The following is a 21,293-nucleotide window of genomic DNA, read 5'->3' on the forward strand; positions in this document are numbered from 1 at the left end:
AGAAACGAGAGAAACAGTTTGCTGTTGTGGTGGGAGTGGTGGTGGGAAGGAAGGGAGGAAGGGAGGGAGGGAGGGAGGAAGGAAGGAAGGAAGGAAGGAAGGAAGGAAGGAAGGAAGGAAGCCAGCCCTGCTCGAGTATTTGGATTTCGAGTCGCCCCTGGTCCGGAACCGCAGGGATCAGAATTCACGGTCTTTGATGAAGACGGCCCATGCAGTACCGCCGACGGCCACCAGAGACCGCCACCACAGATACTATGCCACAAGGTAAGCCGAGCCCCCCTCCCAACCCATCTTTCTCACTCGGTTTCTCATCTCTCGGTCACTTTATCACTACAGGTACCTCCTGGCACCCCAATATCTCTTGGTCACTCATGGTCACTCACTACATGCACCCCAGTATCTCTCGGTCACTATGTGTACAGCGAGAAGGTGTATGGTCACTTAGAGGACAGGGTGGTGGCACATCACTGAGGATATGGTTTGTTTTCTGCACCTCACACACTGACGGCCATCAGCTCCCACGCCCTCTCAAGTGGGACCATGGGACAGGGCGTGTTGGCACACTTTGGGTGCAAAAGATGGGGGGGTTGTGTGACTGTTGAGCATGTTTCTTATTGAGGGAGAAGCAAAGGGTGAGGCACAGGGAGGACAGGACAGGGGGACACTCCATGTGCCATCTTGGTGTCACTTCCCTCTCCTGGGTCCAGTGTTGCATGTGGCTTTCCAGGAGTAGGACTGGAGAGCGTGTCCCGAAGCAGAGGGTAGAGTCTGTGTGCATCCATGTCGTTGTCTAAGGCATGGCGCAGGAGGATGGGCAATCAGGGCACTCGGGGTGTAGGAGCTGTCCTCGTCCCTGTGACAATTGGATGGAGCCGGAGCCTCCTCTGCAGGGTCCAACGCAGCAGAGTCTCCTCGGGCCGGGGCAGGCTGAGGGCTCCCATCTTTCTTGTGTCCATAGGGGACTCCGAGGCGCTGTGCCGATGGGTACGAGGTGGCCACACCGGGAGATGGACCGGGAAGGCTCGGGGTGGCCAAGGCGCAGACCTCGAGGCCTGGAGCGCGCGGTCCAGTTCCCTCTGGGTGCACGCAGAGGGGCAGGAGCATCGGAGCTGTAGAGAAAGGGGTTTTTCATGTTGTGTTTTGATGTGTGTCTTACCGTCTGTGCCCAGAGTCGGGGGGTTTTTGGAGGAGGCGACGATGTGAGCGAGGAGAATGAGTAGCTGTAGGTGCGTGATCCCCCGCAGGAGGAACGGTGGCGTCTGGAGTCCGTAGGGAGGAACTTTGGCGGCGAGAAGTGACATTCATGACTGCGAAGGCTGAAAGCAGAGCCGGGAGGCTTCAACCTCGGGGTCTTCTTGGGCAGGGGCAGCTTAGCGAGGTGACCAGACGGACATCCCTGAGGACGGTCCACTCCGACGGCTCGTTGCCTCCCATCTCTTAGACGAGGCGGCCGCGACGAGCCCCGTCCACGCCGTGCCGCCTCCCCGGGGGGAGGGCACCGGGCAAGAGTCCTGCGGCACGTGGCGGGGTCTGTACAGCGTCACGGGCGGCGAGAACGATCCCGGCACGGAGGCGCCTCGCCCGTCGGACGGAGAGGAGTCCCCTCGGCACGGCGGGCCGAGGCTGGGGCGGGGGAGAGGCGCGGCGGGGCCTCCCGGGACCCTCCGCTCCCTTATCAAAAGTCGAGGAGGAGCCGAGCGAGGAGGGCGGCCCAGAGGCAGAGGCCGGAGGCCGCACGGGATGCCGCGTTGCCACCGTCGTGCACCGCTCCGGGCCCTGTGTAGGAGAGAAAAGAAGGGGAAGAGAAGGAACAACGTTAGAGCTGGTAGTAAGTGTAAGTGGTCACTTTGTCCCAAAAAGGGAACAGCCCTCCCCCTCATCCCCGTACGCCCCCACGCAGGGCAGCCCCCGGTGCCAGGTGCCGCATCCTCCTCCTGGGTGATGTCAGGTCAGTCCATTGTTTGAAGAGCGTTGTCGGTGTAAGTGCTGGCGTGGGGTCGAGGCGGTTGTGAGGAGGTAGGCAAGGGGCAAGGCAGGCCTTGTTCGAGGGTGGGCGAGGGCTTTTTCTCCAGCAGGTTTCTAGGTCGGTTGAGGGAGCGGCGGCGAAGCGGAGTGGCCGGACGCTTTTTTCCTAGGGCAGTGGACGCTCGTCGCGCCGAGGAAGCCTGCGTTTCGTCAACGTTTCTAGGGCTGCGGAGGAGGCATGAGCAAGAGACACACCAAAGAGCTACAGAGACATGACAATGAGCAACAGAGACACACCAAAGAGCTACAGAGACATGGCAATGAGCAACAGAACCACGGCACTGGGAGAGGCTGGGTGTGCATGCTGGTGGCGGGTCACGGTGGCAGGGCGTGGGTGCACATACAAGTTGATGATGGCCAAGAGACAAACAGCCGTGAGCGAGCCACCAGGGACAGCCGGGACCGGAGGGCATCGGAGACCTCGGCGCTCGACTCACGGCCAACGGTACGGGTTCACCGAGGCGGGAGACGGCATCGCGGGAGTCTCAGGTATGCGGGGACACTGTGGGCTCACGGCACGGGGGGACGCTAGGCAGGCAGGCCAGGCGAGGAGGAGGACGGGGGCAGGCGGCCGTTGGGCCACACATCTGGAGCAGAGGCTTGTGGACTGTTGTTTCTCAAGGGCCGTTGTAAAGCTCAGGGCTGTCACGCGCGCGAGGGCGTCAGTCAGGAATCGAGGAGACGGCCGGGCCGCGGGAGGAAAGCGCGGGGCCTGGATGAGGGACTGGGTGTGGGACCGTCCACACTCTTTGTGCATGTGGAGAGGCAGGAGGAGACAATAAGGGACAGAGGGATAGGGATGGAGTGTGGTCATGGCACACGGCAGGGCCCGGGGCAGGCCGGAGATGCCAGTGAGGAATCTTGGCAGAGTGATGCTAAGAGAGTCACTCAGGGCAATAAGTAGGACCACAACCCTGGACTTCAGGAGAGCTGACTTTGGCCTCTTCAAGGACCTCCCATGGGTTAGGGTTCTAAAGGACAGGGGATCCATAAGAGCTGGTCAATATTCAAACATCACTTCCTCCAAGCTCAAGATCAGTGCATCCCTATGAGTAAGAAATCAAGCAAAGGGGCAGGAGACCTGCATGGATGAGCAAAGAGCTTCATGATAAAACTGAAATGCAAGAAGGAGGTCTATGGAATGTGGAAAAAGGGACAGGCACTTGGGAGGAATACAGGAAGGTTGTCAGAGGATGCAGGGAGGTGACAAGGAAGGCCAAGGCCCGCTTGGAATTAAATCTGGCAAGGGACATCAAAGACAACACGAAGGGCTTCTTCAAGTACCTCAGCAGCAAAAGGAAGATGAGGGAAAAGGTGGGCCTGCTGCTGAATGAGGAGGGTGCCCTGGTGAGGGAGGATGCAGAGAAGGTGGAGTTACTGAATGCCTTTGCTATGTCTTTACTACTAAGGCCAGCCCTCGAGAATCCCAGACCCTGGAGGTACAAGAGAAAGTCTGGACAAAGAAAGACTTTCCCTTGGTTGAGAAGGATCAAGTTAGAGATCACTTAGACAAACTGGACACCCACAAATCTATGGGCCCTGACAGGATGCACCCACGAGTGTTGAGGGAACTGGCAGATGTTATTGCCCAGACACTCTCTATCATCTTTGAGAGGTCATGGAGAACAGGAGAGGTTCCTGAGGACTGGAGGAAGGCCAATGTCACTCCAGTTTTTAAAAAGGTAAGAAGGAGGACGCAGGCAACTACAGGCCAGGCAGCCTCACCTCCATCCCTGGAAAGGTGATGGAGCAGCTCATTCTGGATGCCATCTCTAAGCATGTGGAGAAGGTCATCAGAAGTAGTCAACACAGATTCACCAAGGGGAAATCATGCTTGACCAATCTGATAGTCTTCTATGATGACATGACTGGCTGGGTGGATGAGGGGAGAGCAGTGGATGTTATCTGCCTTGACTTCAGCAAGGCTTTTCACACTGTCTCCCATAACACCCTCATAGGAAAGCTCAAGAAGTGTGGCTTAGGTGAGTGCACAGTGAGGTGGATCGAGAACTGGCTGAGCGACAGAGCCCAGAGGGCTGTGATCAGCGGTGCTCGGTCTAGTTGGAGGCCTGTGGCTAGTGGTGTTCCCCAGGGGTCAGTACTGGGCCCAGTCCTGTTTAACTTATTCATCAATGACCTGGATGAAGGGACAGAGTGTACACTCAGCTAATTTGCTGATGACACAAAGCTGGAAGGGGTGGCCGATACACCAGAAGGCTGTGCTGCCATTCAGCGAGACCTGGACAGGCTGGAGAGGAACCTCATGGAGGTACCCTTCTCTACAAAGGCAAGTGTAGAGTCCTGCACCTTGGGAGGAATAACCCCATGCACCGGTACAGGCTGGGGGCTGATCTACTTGAGAGCAGCTCTGCAGAGAAGGACCTGGGAGTTCTGGTGAACACCAAGTTCCCCATGAGCCAGCAATGTGCCCAGGAAGGCCAATGGTATCCTGGGGTGCATTAGGAAGAGTGTGGCCAACAGATCAAGGGAGGTTCTCCTGCCCCTCTACAGGGCCCTGGTGAGGCCATGTCTGAAGTACTGTGTGCAGTTCTGGGCCCCCCAGTTCAAGAAAGATAAGGAATTACGGGAGAGAGTCCAGCGAAGGGCTACAAAGATGATCAGAGGACTGGAGCACCTCTCTTATGAGGAGAGGCTGAGGGAGCTAGGGCTGTTCAGCCTGGAGAAGAGAAGACGGAGACGGGATCTTATCAGCACTTACAAATACCTTAGGGGTGGATATAGCAGAGGGTGTCGTCTACTGGCAGCCGGTCCGGGATGTAAGCTCTGAGGAGTTACTGTATAGGCACGCAGGAGAAATGTTTGGAGCAGCAGCCTTCATCCTTCCAGGTGATTAGAACTTCAGAGCCAGGCACAGGGAGCACGGTACCACCGTGAGGAGCAGGCCTTGGAAAGCTGTGTGTGTTGTAGAAGAGAACCGTTTGGCTCCACAAGTTCTGTGGGAGCAAACTGGGGCAGACGGTGAGGGCACCGGTCATGTCGGGGTAGCGTATGTATGGAAGCCTCGGAGGGTGGGTGCTAGTCACAGTGGAGAGGCAGCCGGCGGGTGGCTGAGAGAGCGAGGCGGGGTGGGGAGCAGATGGTTGGGGTGGCAGCGAGGCAGGGGGCTGGAGGGAGGGGCAGGAGAAGAGATGTGTTGCCATGTTGTTGCTGGTCTCTGTTAGTTTCTGTCTCCATTCTTGGTTTTGGATCTTTGTTTCTCCCCGTGTCTTTGTGTCCCAGCCGGCCTGGTTCCATGGTGCCTCTCCCCCGCCACCTTTACCCCCACTCTGCTCACAGTTGCCTTGCTGGGTGTCTGTGTGGCCGTCTCCCCTTGTCCTTCTGTTGCTGTGTGTCTGTCTCCCCGTGTCATCCTCTGCCTGTTGCAGTCTGTTCCTCCATCCCTGCTTAGCTCTTGTTGTTCATCTCTGTCTCTTCCTCCCCACCCTTGTGCCCTCGTCCGTGTCTACATGTGTCCCTCCACGGGTCCGTAGTGGCCTCTGCGGCCCGGCATCATCGCGTTGTACGCCGCGTCCCTCCGGGAACCGCCCCCCCACCCAGTCGGGTGTCTCTCTTTGTCCCTCGTCTTCGTTTTGGGTGCACAGGTCCCCCAAGGCCCTCGACCCTCTCTCCCTGTGCCTGCCTGTCTGTTCCTGTGGTGTTTCCCTGCCTGGTTTTTCTGAGACGTGTTCTAGTTTAGCTCAGTCTGCGGGCGCATCTCTGCATCATAGTTCCCATCTGTGTCGGTCCCTGGGTCCCTCAGGGTCTCCACACGCCCTCGTCTCAGCGTTCCCACCTCCCTTTTGCTCCCGTTGGTGTTCCCCCGAGGTCTCTCCACACACCCCCACCGTTGCCCTCCCTGGTGCTTTCTCTGGTCCTCCTGGCTCTCTCTTTGCCCCTTTTCTACGTGCGTGTAGTACCTTTCCCTGCCTGAGTCTCTTCTCCTTGCTCCTCCTGGTTTTGCACTCCTCAGCCCCCTGTTGTAGTCTGGGCCCCCCTCCATCTCCATCCCTCCGCGTCGCACGGTCCATCTATGCGTCGCCCCCTCCACCTTTGTCTATCTCTGGGCAGCTGGTCTGGGCATTGCAGCCTCTAGGCCTGTCTCTGTGTGAGACCCTTCTTAGCATCTCTGTCTCTCTGCCCACCTCCCTCTTTGTAGTCACGCTCATCTCCCACCATCTCATCTTTTGTCTCCATCTCATCCATCTCGTGCTCTGGGGCGTTCTTTTCCACGGGTCAGCCCGGCGGCACGTCTTTCCATCTCCCGGCCTTTCCGTGCCATCTCTCTGCACGTGCTTCTGTCTCCCTCCCTCCATGTCACATCCCAGGCCACCTTTTGTCCATGTCAGCGCCCACCTCCCTCTCTGTCAGCCCACCTCGCTTCCCATCAGCCCTTTTGGTTGCTGTCTCTACCCCTGGCTTGACATTTCTCCCCCGTTGCCTCTGCTCCCCGTGGTGTTGGGAGCACAGACTCTGTCTAGTTCCTAGTCTCTGCCGGAGCCTCCCTGTAGAGGTTTGGCTGCGCGTCCCTGGCTTTCTGGGTCTCCCTGCACCTCCCATTTTGTGTCCGTCCCTTGCCTGGGGTCTCCCCAGCCTCCCTTCCCACGGGACCACCTGCCTTCTGTCCCTTGTCTCAGCGTGTCCTCGTGAGCATCTCTGGTGGTGTCTCTTTGGCAGTCCCCTCTCTGTTCCCCCTTGGCTCGGTTCCCTGTGTTTAGTGACAGCCCTCACTGCCCCCCCAGTTTCTCTCTTGGCACCCAGCTCTGGTGGTACGTGTGTGCCCATCTCCCCAGCCTGGGTGTCCTAGTGCCTCCCCGTGGGCGCCGTCCCCTTCTCCCCCTGTCCCCACATCTCGGTCTGCCTCTTCCCCCCTCAGGACCTCACTTGGCCCAGCTCTTTTGCTGTCCCCTTCTGGTTCTCTGTGGGGTTTTTTGTCTCTTCTTGTCAGTGGGTCTCCCTGTGCTTTTGAGCTCTGTGTATCGCCAACCCAGTGGCCATCGGGCTCTGCCTGTTCCCCCTCCGCACGGCGTCCTTTGCCTGGTGTCTCTCTCAAGCACTGCCTCCATCCCTCCGCGGCCACATCTCTGTGGCCCTCGTGGTTGTGTTTTTATAGACTTCCCCTGTGTGTCTCTGTGGGTGTTCCCCAAGTAGGTTCAGCAGCTCTGCCTTTAGGGTTCTGGTGGCTGTCTGCATGCCCCTTAGTGTTTCTGCCCCCTCCTGGGGGTGTCTCTCTTGTCTTTTTATTCATGTCCTCCACGTTAAGTTTGCATTTATGTTTTTTGCTTTGCCCACCACCCTTGAGATCAGCCTCCCTGTCCCCGTTGGCCTCCCTGTGTGCGCCCCGGTCCCAGCGTGTCCCCTTCCATTTCTCTCCTGGCATTTCCCCGCGTCCCCCACCCCTCTCCCACCCATGCGTCTTGCTCTTCTCATCCATCCATCCGTCCGTGTTGTTCCTGCTCCGTCCCCCATTGTTCCTTGTTTGTCCCCTTTGTTCCTGCTGTCCCCGTTGTTCCTTCTTCATCCCCGTTGCTCCTCCTTCATCCCCATTGTTCCTCCTTCGTCCCAGTTGTTCCTGCCCTGGCCCTGCTGTTCTAGGAGCCCCGCTCCGGCGTACGTTCCCCATGTTGTAGAAATTTTCACATAATCGGTGTAGAAGTTCTCATGAATTCAGCAAATTAGAATCAATAGAGATGAAATAGAATTAAGAATAGAATATTTAATATAAGTCCATCTGAATAAACACAGGTGGGTTTTCACAATCGATGAATATTGTTCTCAAAGCTCCTTTGCATAATCCTGACCTATGACTGAACACATCATCGGTCAAAGCTTAATGAGTAGCTAAGCAGAAGTAGATGTATCACTTTCTGATGATTCTAGTAAAAAGGATGTTTCGTTAACCTTTTTTTACCTTGAAAGAATATAGAATACTTAGAAATAAGAATTAATAGAAATAAGGTTCTAAATAGACTTTAACTATTTTTTTAGGTTAATATTTAGGAGATGTTGGCAGTGGAAACCAGCCTCTGGTCAACCCACATGGAGACAGGACATTGATCACTACAAGAACATCAAGGATGGGGTGTTGACTGAAGTGGAACTGGAAGATAAAGATCGGCTGACCGATGGAGAAAGAAGAATGGACTTTTATGAACTCTTGACAAATGAAGAACGAGGAGTGGAACTGAAATACTTAGTGGAGTTTTAACCGAAGATTGTGAGAGGTTTATGATGTAATTACTTGTTGGTTTCAATATAAACTGATGGTGAATTTGAGTCAGGGACCATTCCATGCAGTGGTGGTCCAACTCTGAGTTGCTTCAATAAAGATTCAGACCCCGACTCTGCCAGTTTTCTTTAACACACCCTCTCGGGAACAGCACAACTGCTGTCCTCTCAATAAACCATCCCCCAACACGGCCCCAACACTTAAAGTCAGAGCTATCACTGACTCTTGCTTGTGCTTAGTCTTTCTTAGAGAATCCAAGGTCTCTGTTAAATTCCTTGCTAATTACAAAGAAGGACCAGAGATGAACAACAGCTTTGTAATGTCTAAATTCACGTGATTCACAAACTCTGGTGCCAGAGGAGAGGTAAGTCCAGTGAGAACCAGAACAACATCATCTTGAGGCCACCTGCATGTGTCATCAAGAAGGCCTCGACCGTGCTCGCGCAGAAGCGGGGTTATACAGCGTAACTATGGGGGGATGCGACCCCCAGAGACCACCCGAGACCCCTTCCCCGATTTAGTACGCATGCGCAAAGACAATTACATAATGTATTAGCATATGCATAAGTTTCTTGGAATAGGTGGGTTTTTCTGGGAATTGTATGAATATTCATTTTTCTGTAATGTATATAATGAGTGTGCTTTTGTTCCTGGGGGGACACGTTAGGTGGAGCAATCCCCCATGTCCCTCGGCCAAATAAAGTCATGCCTGCTTGTTAATGATAAAACCCGGCCTTAAGGAGTTGTTTTATTCCCGATTTCGGTGACAACATGACCAGCCCCAGAGCAGAGCCCCCAATGACACCGCCAGCTACCGTTCCCCCCATTCACCCACAAGGCTATGGGCCCGGGTGGGATTCACCCCAGAGTAATGAAGGAACTGGCAGATGAACTTGCCAAACCACTCTCTATTATCTACTGGCAGTCCTGGTTAACTGGAGAAGGTCCAGCTGACTGGAGATTAGCAAATGTAACGCCCATCTACAAGAAGGGCCGGAAGGATGATCCAGGGAACTATAGGCCTGTCAGCCTGACCTCGGTGACAGGCAAGGTGATGGAACAGATCATCCTGAGTGCCATTACACGGCACATGCAGGACAATCGGGGCATCGGGGCCAGCCAACATGGATTCATGAAAGGCAGGTCCTGCTTGACCAACCTGGTCTCCTTCTATGACCAAGTGAGCCGCTTAGTAGATGAGGGCAGGGCTGTGGATGTATCTATCTAGACTTCAGTAAGGCATTCGATACTGTCTCCCACAGCATCCTCCTAGACAAACTGCCTGCCCGGGGCTTGGATGGGTGGACTCTTCGATGGGTTAAAAACTGGCTGGATGGCCGAGCCCAGAGAGTGGTGGGGAATGGGGCAAAGTCCAGCTGGCAGCCGGTCACCAGTGGTGTCCCCCAGGGCTCAGTTCTGGGGCCGGTGCTGTCCAATATCTTTATAGATGATCTAGATGTAGGGATGGTAACTCACTGTGTCCCCTTCCATTCTTAATCTAAACATAATAACACGTCTTTCAACCACAAATAATCCAAAAACCACACCAGACTCCTTACCCCTTAGCCTGGGATGGGAAGCAGCAAGCTAGCACAACAAATAGTGACTTTCTCTTCTCCTGCCCCTCCCATGCAGATAAATTCTGACTATAATTACACAATTCACATAATTCAAACCTTAGAGCTGTCAGCTAAACCCCCAAATGAATAAACCCTCAGTAAATTTGCAGATGACATCAAGCTGCGTGGGAGTGTCGATCTGCTGGAGGGTAGGAAGGCCCTACAGAGGGATCTGGACAAGCTGGATAGATGGGCCGGGACCAACGGAACAAGGTTCAACAGGAACAAGTGCTGGGTCTTGCACTTGGGCCGCAACAACCCATGCAGCGCTACAGGCTGGGGGAAGAGTGGTTAGAAAGCGGCCTGGCAGAAAGAAACCTGAGGGTTTTACTGAGGGTCCACTCAATCCCTGCGTCTAGATCATCTATAAAGATATTGAACAACACTAGCCCCAAGAGGGTCCCCTCCTCCTTCATCCCATTGAATGACACTGGGCACCCCCCCCCACAGCACTGCCCACGCTGCGAAGAGCCCTCTCCCCCCGTGACAAGTGACGGCCCGTACCCCCCACTGCTCCATCGGCACCTACCTAGCACCCACACACACCTCCTCTACCGCTACAATGACCCACAATCCCTAGAAGTCCCCCTTGCCAAGCCCCTACAACACACCCATGGCAAAGCACAGCACCTCTGATTCCAGGCACGCCCATGACCATCGATGACAGCCAAATACACGTGTGCCTCACGCCACCCCAAATTGCCAAGCGCTCTCCAGGGCATGACACAGCCCACCAAGCTGCGCATCCCAGAAGGCCGAGGGCTGTGCCTTGGCACCACGGTGCTGGCCATGCTCCAAGTCCACCACTCTCCTATTGACACCACAGACAAGTGTCCCACCCAGCCGGGGTGCGGGGATAGCCCCTGTCTCGTCCGAGACATACATACGAGACAGCTACCATACATACTCTGCTCCCGCTCCACACCTCCTCGAGCCTGCCACCAAACTCCATCCTCTCCCTCAGCGCCAGATAGCCCCCTCACCTTGCAAGAATGACAAGGGGACGCACCACAGGGACAGGCCAGTGCTACACATCACCATCCTCAAGGTCAGCTGTGCAGTCCGCCGCTCCTCAAACACCTGCCCACCCTGGCTGCCCAGATCACATGTGCACCAACACAAACCGCCTCACCGCAGCCCTCCATGCCTATACCACCCAGCCTGCCGCTGCCGGTGGAGCACGACGACTGCCAGTATTCATGCCGGTACCACACCCAGAAAAATCCCACCCCGTGCACCCGATGCGCGTGCTCACCTGCCCGGGCCCCCTCCTTGGCCCCGCGCTCCAGCGACGCCACAGCTCGCCGGGAGCCTCCGCTCTGCCCGCTCCGCTGTGAACACCCATGAGCCTGCGAGCGCCATGCCCGTCACCAGCCACCACCTGGCTGTGCGTGCCCTCTCAGGGCAATGTAGATCTCTCATCATCTGGTGCATCCTCTCTGTGGGACCTCGCTGCTCGGGGCTCTTGCCATTTTTCAACTCAACATTAAATATAGCCAGCTCCACTCCATTGCTCCATCGTTCTGTCACTCTGTCGCTCCGTCGCCTGTCGGCTGCCTGCCTTGCCTCTTGCCTCCTCCTCCTCCTCTTCAACCTCCTGTCCTCTTCTTCTTCCTCCTCCTCCTGCTTCCTATACCTTGCTGTGAAAAAAAAAAAGGGCACCTACCGTACAGGATGATGCTGGCGTTGGTGTTGCCCAGCTTGTTCGTGGCCACGCACGTGTAGTTGCCGTAGTCCTTCTCCGAGACGTTGAAGAAGGTCAGCGTCGACAGGCGGCCCTTGCTCTCGATCCGCACGCCCTCCAGCCCGTTTGCTAACCTGTGGGGAAACACCAACGGCGCTCAGAGCACTGCGACGGGCCTCGGCGACGTCTCTCGCTCCTTCGCCACAGCCTTTTTGCATACGAGGCCCTGGGCCGCCCCCAGCCCCCTCCGACTCCTCGTCTTGCTGCCCGCCGGGCCCCCCCTCACCTGGTGTCCTCCTTGAACCACTGGAACTCTGCCACGGGGACGGCCGAGGCCTCGCACTGCAGGATGCCCTTCTGGCCCACCGAGGCGCCCGTGTTCTTGGCGTTCGAGATGTACGGCGGGTCTGTGGGGATGTCGGGCTGTGTCACGCTGGGCCGCCCGCGCCACCGCCCCGCCCACCGAGATTCCCCCATCCCTTGCACTCACAGTTGACGGTGACTTTGACTTTCCGCACGTCCGGGACGGCCACGTCGTTCACGGCGCTGCACTCGTACTCCCCAGACTGCTCCCGCGTGATGCCCGTGATCTCCAAGTACTCATCCTCGCTCACGAAGCCCTGCCCTGCGAGATGCCCCAAGAACGTGGCGTTGACACCCACGGGTGCCAACACCCCCGCCGAGACTCCTCTGACCCGGGCGGCTCGTCCCCCGAGCCCCAGGGATGGTCTCACCTTTGCCGGAGAGGTGCCGCCACGTGACGGTGGGCTCCGGTCTCCCGAAGGCCAGGCACATGAGGGTCACGCTGCTGCCTTCGTTCACTGTGATGTCTGACGAGATGTTGACGATCTGGGGGGGAACTGCAAGACAAAAAAAGAACAAAGGCACCGTCAACACACCGGCGCACCACAACAAGTCCCCTCGCCGGTCCCCTGTGCCGGCCTGGGGCTGGGAACGGCAGCCCCGCGGCCCAGACCCTGATGACCAGCTCTCCTTACGGCCCCTGACAAGGCTCATATTTTAGCATATTTATTAAAGCTGTTTAAATTACTGAGCGTCTGCTCCGTTCAATACCAGCCACGGTGATTTATCTGACTCTATCCCCGGATACTCCATCTAATAAATAACTTGGCAATCTCCACACCCATAAATATCCGCAGCCCCAGCAAAAAACAATTAACGCCCGCTCGCCGACGCCGCTTCCCGGCGCTCCAGGCCCCCGAACGGCTCTGCGCCGCGGGGAGCGCATCCCCCAGCAGGTATTTCACCTGCTGCGCTGGAGGCACACCTCGCTCCGCTCGCCTTTCCTTGCAAAGCACCCATATTTCTCGCATCACCTTCCCACCCTGCCTCTCGCACGCAGCCCTGCCGAGGTCAGACCCTAGACAGAGGCAGCCAGGACAGACTTTGCTAGGCGCGGCCTCCCCACTGCTTGACACGCGCCCCTTTTTCTCCAGGTTTTCGCGTTGAGACGGGGAAAGCGATAAAACCCGAACTCAAGAGTGTTATACCTACTGTGGAACCACCTGTCAGGAAATTTATGAACAATTAGGAAGCGAGAGTGCTTCCCAGGGAGCGATTTGCGTGCGTGCTAAAACATTCTTTCTCTTCAGAAATATAAAAGAGGGAAACAACTTCTCCGCTTCTCCCCCCTCTTCCCCACGGTCGCTTTTTGCAGTAATTAATCAGCTGACACCACGCTTCCGCTTCAACGGGACCTGCTCACGCTTTGCCCACCACATTTAGGAAGGCCTCACCACCGGACGGTCGCTCTGGATGCTGACTATCCCTCACCTCGTCGCTCTGAATAAGGGGTGAGGGGAGCGGGTGCCGAGCGCCGCTGCCCGCTCGCCTCCTTTCATTAGGTGCAAAGCACTCCTGTACTTCACCGGTGTTGACTGGATGGATTAGCACAATTAGCCAGCAGACAGCATAAACAGATTAAACTTCACGGACGGACAGCTAGTACACAACTCAAAAAGGGGGAGAGGGAGAGGCCGCACAAAAGGGGTCGGAGGGATGCTCCCGGCAGTCCTCCGCTCCCCTCTTCCCCGGCCGAGCGGCGCCCGGCGAGGGGCCATCCCAACACGCTCCTGCCGAGACCGGCCCGGAAAACCACGCGGATGGGTGGCCACGATCAACCCCTGCCTCCTGCAAAGCAGCAGGATACATCCATACAAACACATCTGTGTCGGGGGCTTCTCGGAGACGTGCCGAGTCCGGGAAATTTTTCAGATATGCTCATTGCAAAATCAATACCCATCAGCTGTTTGAAATTAAAGCAAAGATTAGGTCCTGGGTTTATACGCGCTTCATTGTATTCCGAGAGCTTTCTACTCAGCCAGATAAATCTTCTTTAAGAGGATTAGGAAACTTTCATTATCTTTATCTAACCTGAACGAACACTAACTCTGAAAAATTAATCTAGAGACTGGACAAAAGCCGGTAGCCGGCGCAAAGCCGCAAGGGTCCGGAGGCAGCGTCCGCCGGAGTGCTACGGGTGCCCCTGATCTGCCCACACCTGGATCCCGCCCGTCGGAGCGGCCTCAGGAGCGCTGCTGTGCGACCTGATGGCATCCGCTATGCTGACGTGCTCACCTATGAAACCCTCTGCCAAAAGCCCTTCGTGGCACCACGGCGAGCCCTGTGTCTTGGAGGCTGCTCCTCACCTGTGCCTGGCAGTGCTTGGCTTTCGGCTCTCCCACAGCACCTTCACATCCATCCCTGAGCACCTTACTAATAACTCCTCGACACGGCAAGCTGAGTGACACCTATCCTGAGCGGCAGCGACGGGTCAAATTCACAGCAGGGACAGGCAAAGGGGAAGGGGGAGGAGGATGCCGACTCTAATTCCAGTACCCAGGTGTCCCCTGCCCACACAATGACCGTACCGCACGGCGAGGCTGAGATGACGCCGCTCCATCTCCTCCCCTGTCCACGTGCTGCTCGCCCATGACACGACGGATGTTGGTCTGATCCCTACAACTCCATCGCCAAGAGGCCCTCCAAACCCTTCGCGAGCCCAGACATGCTTCCCCATCAATAAGTCGGTTCAGCAATAGCATGAGACGTGTCGAGACCTACCTTGCACGATGAGATGGACGCGTGAAGTCTTGGGGTGATTGTCTGTCTGCACCGAGCAGGTGTAGGGGCCCTCATCGTACACGTCCACGTTGTGTATCTTGATGCTGTACTGGGTCTTGGTGTTGGAGAGGATGACCACGCGGTTGTCTATAGACCACTTGTCGTTGCCGGCGTACAGGATGGTGCTGCGGTTCAACCACGCTACCCGTGTCACCCTGTCATCCACGGTACACCTGCCAAGGAAAAGACAGAGGGTCACGATGTGGGGCAGCCACACGGCGAGCACCCCGACTCCCAAAAGGGGATGCGAGCGGGACGACAGCCGTCACACTGGCTCCCCCTCTTTCTTTTATACAGAACTCAGGAGGCACAGATGAAAATCCCATTACGTTTGACCTCCGCACGCCGCACAGACTTGATATACGGGGTGATATATGCGCCCGCTGCCGGGGGAGAGGGGCCACAGCGTGCGCACGGCGAGAGGGAAGAAAGAGAAACAGCCGGAGATGGCGAAGCCGGCACGCGGGGAAGAGAAGGGAACATTTGGATAAGCAGCTGTAAATCCTACGAGCGCCTCGCAAACACAACACGGTCGTTTCCATTATTTATTTCCTACCTGGCTCTCGCCCTCCCCGCTCCGAGACACGCAGGGTCTCGGCAGCTGTGGTCTGCGGTGCTGACTTATGCTTGGCAAAGAACAGAGCGACGGGGCAGGGGGGAAGGAAATTAAAATGCTCCCAGAGAACCCGACTTTTACATTCGCTTTGATAGATTTTTCTCCATCTCTTTACTTCTGGCACCCCCGGAGAAACCGCCGAGCACTTGGCTAAATTAAGAGCCTGGTGTTTCTCAGGGACTTTGCCTTACCCACCCGAAGACCACGGCAGAGCTTTCTATTGGTGTGAAAGCAAACCGGGAACGCCACGCTAGGTGCAAGCTCGTGCCTGCAGCTTTGTACAGCTGAGATCTTAGGGAAGAGGCACCTACGGTCAATCACGAAACTCCTGCGAGTCCCTCTCCGCCTGCCTGTAAACTCAGAGTCTTTGTCCCCGTTCCCCCTATGGTGCCTCTCCTGCAGAGGCTTTGGGAGTGTATATGCCTCCCACATCGGGCTCGTGGAGTGTCACCTCCGTCGTGATTATTAATCGGGCGGAGGGAAGGGGCGATACTTGGCATGTTTGAGGGTTCCGCGGGCGCTCGGTTCAGAGGAACGAGCTGTATATCCTCCAGCAAACCAGTAATTTTCCCCTTGCGGGAGCCGTACAGCTCCTCCGGCCACGTCGCGTACGGACGCCGGGAAAGACGGATGGACCCGGGCGGCCTCGTGCCGGCGCACGTCGTCGTCCTCGTCGGGAAGCTGAGCCTCCCTTCGTTCCAATTAACTGGGGGAGAGCTAAGCGCGGCCGAGTTAACTTCGGCCCTGGGGGATTCCGGTCTAGTGGACTATTACTGCTGTCTCACTTCATTATAATGAATAATAAAGAGATACTTACACACGGCTTCTCTAAATTATTCATTGCGTGCACCGAAAAATCAGGGCAGCAATATGTAAAACAGACGACTCGCATGTCTGCGCTCATATAAATATCCAGACTACAGCCCTGCGAGGTACTCTCAGGTCCCCTCATTAGGGATGAAGCGCAAGGACTAGAGTTGGAAGCGACGGGGACGAGGAGCTCGTGCCGTCGCCGGGCACGTTCGACCGTCCCTGCCTGGCTTCGGCAGGCGCGTGCCGGGGGCGCTTCCCGGGGAGGCTTGGGGTGGATCTGGGACCCCTGGGAACTGGGGTCACTCGTCCGGCATTTACAGCTCGCATTTATGGCTCGGACCCGCACCTGCATGAGGGCACACGATGTCCATAACACAAATGGACATGCTCACGCGAGAAGGGGCAAGGACAGCATCACCCTCCCTTGCCTGTAGCGCCCGGTGACTGGTACCACCCTTGAAACCACTTGGAGCAAAGGGCAGGAGCAACCTGGAGACTCCTTCTAACAAACTCATGCCAAGAGCAAGGAGGCAAAGGCTCCTTCACCCCATCCCTCGAGCTCTCTCTTCGGTTGCTGCCACTCAGTAGCTACTTTGGGACCAAGTCCCTTTGGCTCTGCTAGCTTAGCATCGTGCTCCTCTCCATCGGAGCCCAGGCTGTTCCCTGCTGAGCCATCTTTGCTACCTATTTCCAATTGACCAGGATTATGATAATGTCTCCAGTAAGCAAACAGGTAAAGAGACTTCTGCAAAGTGTTTAGATAAAGCAGACAAGCTCTGACAAAGCTGGATAATAAAGTGGGCCAGGAGGTTTTCCCTTGAAGGGATCTAACTAAGAACAAAGACAAACCCCCATTAACAGTCTCCTGAAGGCGCCGTATCCATCTCCAGAAGAAACCTGTCCTTACGAGTCCGGAAGGGACAAAAGACAATAAAGCGCCTGTCAGACGGGAGGGAAATAAACCCATCCTGGTTCCATGGTTCACCAGGAGAAAACACGCCAGCGAGGTGGGGGGAATATCTCGGGACTGACAGTGTCAGCCCAAACCCGAGCCCCTGGCTCTTGCCTCGTCCCGGCTCCCCGACACAGCCCTTCTTCACAGAATCACACAGAATCACAGAATCAATCAGGTTGGAAGAGCCCTCTGGGATCATCGAGTCCAACCATTGCCCTGACACCACCATGTCAACTAGACCATGGCACTAAGTGCCATGTCCAGTCTTTTCTAAACACCTCCAGAGATGGTGACTCCACCACCTCCCTGGGCAGCCCCTTCCAATGGCTAATGACCCTTTTCTTTTCTTCATGCGACACAACCTGTCCCATCTGCTCCTCCATCTCTGCGTCCCGCTTAGACCCTCGCTGCCTTTGAGCAGAGACTGTTCGCCATCTGCAGCCCTTCGGCCTCCTCCCACCGCGACCGCTCTGCCGGGGAGCCTCGGATGCTGGGCTTCGCCCGAGCTCCGGCCCCCCCGATGCTCACAGTGATACACGTGGCCTCTCAAAGGCACCGTCTCCTGAGACGTGTTATGATCCCCTCACTCTGCGGGGGACGAGAGCTGCCGTAAGGATCCCGGTGCTCCGTCACACACGAGGGCGATGAACCCGAACGCGGCGGCGCGAGAAGATGCATGAGGGAGGGAGCTGGGGGCGGCGGCGCTGTGCTGCTTCCCCTCTAATTGCCCCTATTCCTCATCCTTAAATGCTAATTTTGAAGTTTGCCAAGGAATTATTTCACTTAGTGTCAACAATACAGATAACTCCGCCGCTGCGCTCTTTGTGTGCTGTGTAACAAAGTGACCGTCTCCCTCCTCCCAGACCTATTAGGAGAGACCCCCACGTTGCTCCCGCAGCAGTGTCCTGCCCGGCCTCATCAATGACGCTGACAGCGCTTCTCCTACGCGTGGGATGTGACAGAACACACCTTGGGACAGCACAAGTTTTCCGACACCAATTTGGAGGGACAAACGGCACGCAAAGAGTTTGAGGAATAAAGCAAGTCTTGCAACCCCTTTCCATGAGTGCAAAGTGTCCCGAGGGGTGGGACGCTTGGGAGCCCAAAATGATGATGCACATCCCAAGCGGTTCACGCCCGCAGAGCCCGTTGGCCGAGCCGGGCTTTGGGCAGAGCCGGGACCGCTGGTCCACAGCCGAGCTCGGAGGCTCGGGGGACGTGCTTGTCTTTGGATCGAGCCAAACCCCTCCCGCTTCCTTATGCAAACCAACAGTGCTCTACTTTTAAATACTGCTACGGCCCTGCAACCCCAAACTGCTTTTCTCTCCCGTAGGCAACGCGTCTCGTCAACATGACAAATGGAGATGCCAAAACCACTCAGAACCTCGCTGGCTGACCCAGTTTTCAGAGGCTAAAATAGCTCACCCGGATCGGGAGCGAAGCCCCTTGACGGCGACGGGGTGATGCTTCACCCTGGGAAGTTTCCACCCAAAATTACCCCTCACAGGGGCAGAGCAAACACCTTGGCACCCTACTCTATTGGGAGAAATTGTTATTTACATTTGCAGGGGACTCCTAATGGGATATCTCCTTCGCTTCTGCTCCTCGCCCCGGCTATTAACGGGCTCCGAATGCCTTTTATGCCGGGCGGCTGGAGCAAAGGCAGAGGAGATTTATTTGTAATCATCGGAAATGAACACGCTTCCGCAGAAGTAAACACAAAAGAACAGAACCTGGCTGGGCTCCCGCTTCGTTAAAGATGCAAATTAGAAGCAGGCCATCAAAACGCGGCGGCTCCTCTAATCCTCTCCCAACAATGTAAACCGTCAAATTAGCCGCGGGTACAATGGCATCTGCGGCGGGCTACAGCGGGGCTGGCGCAAGAGCTCCCCGAGGGCAGGGCTGCTCCGCCTGCCACTGTCATCCCGATACTCTTGGTGTGGAGGGCGGGTGGCACTTTCTTTTCATTCCCGATCCCTTCCACTGGCACCTTTCTCCTCTCTGAGCCACCCATGGTATCCCTTCTCCCACCTTTCCCATCCATCCTGGTGTCTGGATGCAGGGTGCGCGGCCCCACAGCATCCCCGCGCCATCGCGGCGCCCCGAGGACGGAAAGGACCCGGGATGTGCCCTGTGGGGGCAAAGCAAAGAGCCAGCCTCAACCGTTCCCCTTTTCCCCATAGCCTCCCTCCCTCTGCACCGTACACCAGTCGCCCCAAATGCCTCCCACAAAGCCACACGCCACCGGCTCTCCGTTTCTGCAAGCCTGGCCCACCGCTACCGTGCTGCTTGGATTCCCTGAGCGCTCACAGTGCTCTTCAAACAAGCTCTGGACCACCAGCAAAGCCTTCCCCCTGACCACCCCCTCCCCAGAGCCCTCCGAGGGCTACGGGACCCTCCTGCCCTCCCCGGAGGCTCGGGGCTCGTTGGGGAGGGTTTCTCCCTGCTGGTTCCCCTGCGGTGGCGGTTTGTCCGCCCGCTAACGAGAACAGAAATAGAAGCTGCTCCCTGGGAAAAATCAAAGCCCAAATTGATACATTAGAGGTTGCTAAATATAAAATATCCATCTGCAAAGATAATAAGCCTGTGAGGGCAGGGGCTGTCGAGTTGCTCCATTTCAGATACTTTAATGGTGTTTTGGTCCATGACTGCAGCTCCCAGACATAAGAATAATAAGAAGATGATGAGGAAGGCGGGAGCTGTGTGCACGAGGCATCAGAAGTCAAGACTTAATGCTCGCCGTGCGGCCCCGGGGAGGGCAGAGCTGCACCAAACACCGCGCAGCCCAGGGGCTGCAGAGGGTTTCTGAGCAGACCCTGCTCCCATCTCCCACTTGATTTTCCCACCACGAGTCCCCCGTTTCTGACACAACAACGTATCCGTATCCTGACGACTCAGGGTCTGCTCAGAAACCCTCTGCAGCCCCTGGGAAGGTCGGTGCCGCCTCCAGCGAGCTCTGGACCGGGCTCTACCTGAGCCCTTTCCTACAGGAGCCATCACATCCCTGCCCTGATCTCCCGAACAGAGATGAGAAGGAAGGCACCGAGCAGGGGCAGCCGGTCCAGGAAAACCCTGGATGTTGGCAGAAGCGCAGCGAGGCATCTTTCCTTGCCCAAAATGGTACCTGAGTGATCGCACTCTCTCCCCAAAGTCATGTCCCTGACACAGACAGGCACCGATTTCCAACTTGCTCGTGGCCGCCGGTTTGAAGAGGGCTGGGACGTCTTTCCAGCTCTTCTCCAAAGAGACAACTGACATCTACCAGCATTTACCGTCAGGGCTTCGCTACCCACCCTAGGAACCATCAGCACAGAGCTGCCTTCTCACCAGAGAAGCCAAATTCCCCTCTAGCCTACACCCTGGGGCTCTGCCCTACGTCCCAGCAGGGAAGAAAAGACCTGACGAGAGACACCAACACCATCGCCACATTCAAGGGTGCTGATGAAGGGACACGATCCGGCAAACCCCCCGCTCGCGGCGCGCCGGCAAAGCCCTGTGCCCGTGTACGAATTCAATCAGCGCTAATCTCACACAATGCAGCACCTGCGCCCCGGCTGATTTCTAGTGTTCTTCAATCAAAAGCAGCAGAAGAAACACAGAGTTTAGCGCTGGCGGGGCTAGCAGACCCGAACGGCTGAGAACCCAGAGCCCCCTACGCCTGCGCTGGGGTCTTTCGGATGGGTTTTTCCCTCCCTATTGCTTTTTCCTATTTTTTTCCTTCCACCTTCCCAGGCAGGGAGAGACAGAAATAACTCTTTCCCTGGCACAGTCAGCCATGTAGTTAAGTATTAGTAATTAACGTGTGGTAATACGAGGCTCTGACCACCACGATTCAGCCGTCCCCATGGGACTGGCAACCCTCTCAGCTGGGTAAGGGGGCCACGAGAGCGGCCACAGCTCCCACAGCATCCCACAGTCTCAAAAGCAGAAAGGATGTTGTCAGCCCGATTAAAACACTGGCCAGGGCACATCTGTGACAGAGGGAGCTCCTGTACAGCCAGAGCAAACCGATTGTACCTCTGTCCCTGGCTTGCAAGGAGGAAAAATTGGTCTGAGGCAGCCCCAGCGTGGGACAGGGCTGTCACCCAGCGAGGGGGGTGGCAGAAGGGCACGTGGGTGACAACCGTGAAACAGGTCACTGGGGGGAATGACGGCACGTAGAGCGCTTGGGGTGGAAACCCGGCCACGTCTCCATTGCACGCGGTCCTCGC

At 56.5% G+C, this 21,293-nt stretch overlaps 1 protein-coding gene across 2 annotated transcripts in view; it reads right to left on the reverse strand.

Annotated features, from left to right (window-relative positions):
* Positions 1–1,675: 1,675 nt before the first annotated feature.
* LOC137673422 (opioid-binding protein/cell adhesion molecule homolog) overlaps positions 1,676–21,293 on the reverse strand; it is a 258,831-nt gene continuing 239,213 nt past the window's right edge. For both annotated transcript variants that reach the window (XM_068418195.1, XM_068418194.1), the window contains 6 exons: positions 14,639–14,871; positions 12,289–12,414; positions 12,045–12,179; positions 11,841–11,961; positions 11,537–11,688; positions 1,676–1,776 (listed from right to left, as the gene is read on the reverse strand). In XM_068418195.1, the coding sequence (XP_068274296.1) occupies positions 1,676–1,776; positions 11,537–11,688; positions 11,841–11,961; positions 12,045–12,179; positions 12,289–12,414; positions 14,639–14,871 (868 nt within the window). The remainder of the gene's footprint in view (positions 1,777–11,536; positions 11,689–11,840; positions 11,962–12,044; positions 12,180–12,288; positions 12,415–14,638; positions 14,872–21,293) is intronic.

The sequence above is a fragment of the Nyctibius grandis genome, chromosome 25 (assembly GCF_013368605.1).
Source record: "Nyctibius grandis isolate bNycGra1 chromosome 25, bNycGra1.pri, whole genome shotgun sequence".
NCBI classification, from domain to species: Eukaryota; Metazoa; Chordata; class Aves; order Nyctibiiformes; family Nyctibiidae; genus Nyctibius; species Nyctibius grandis.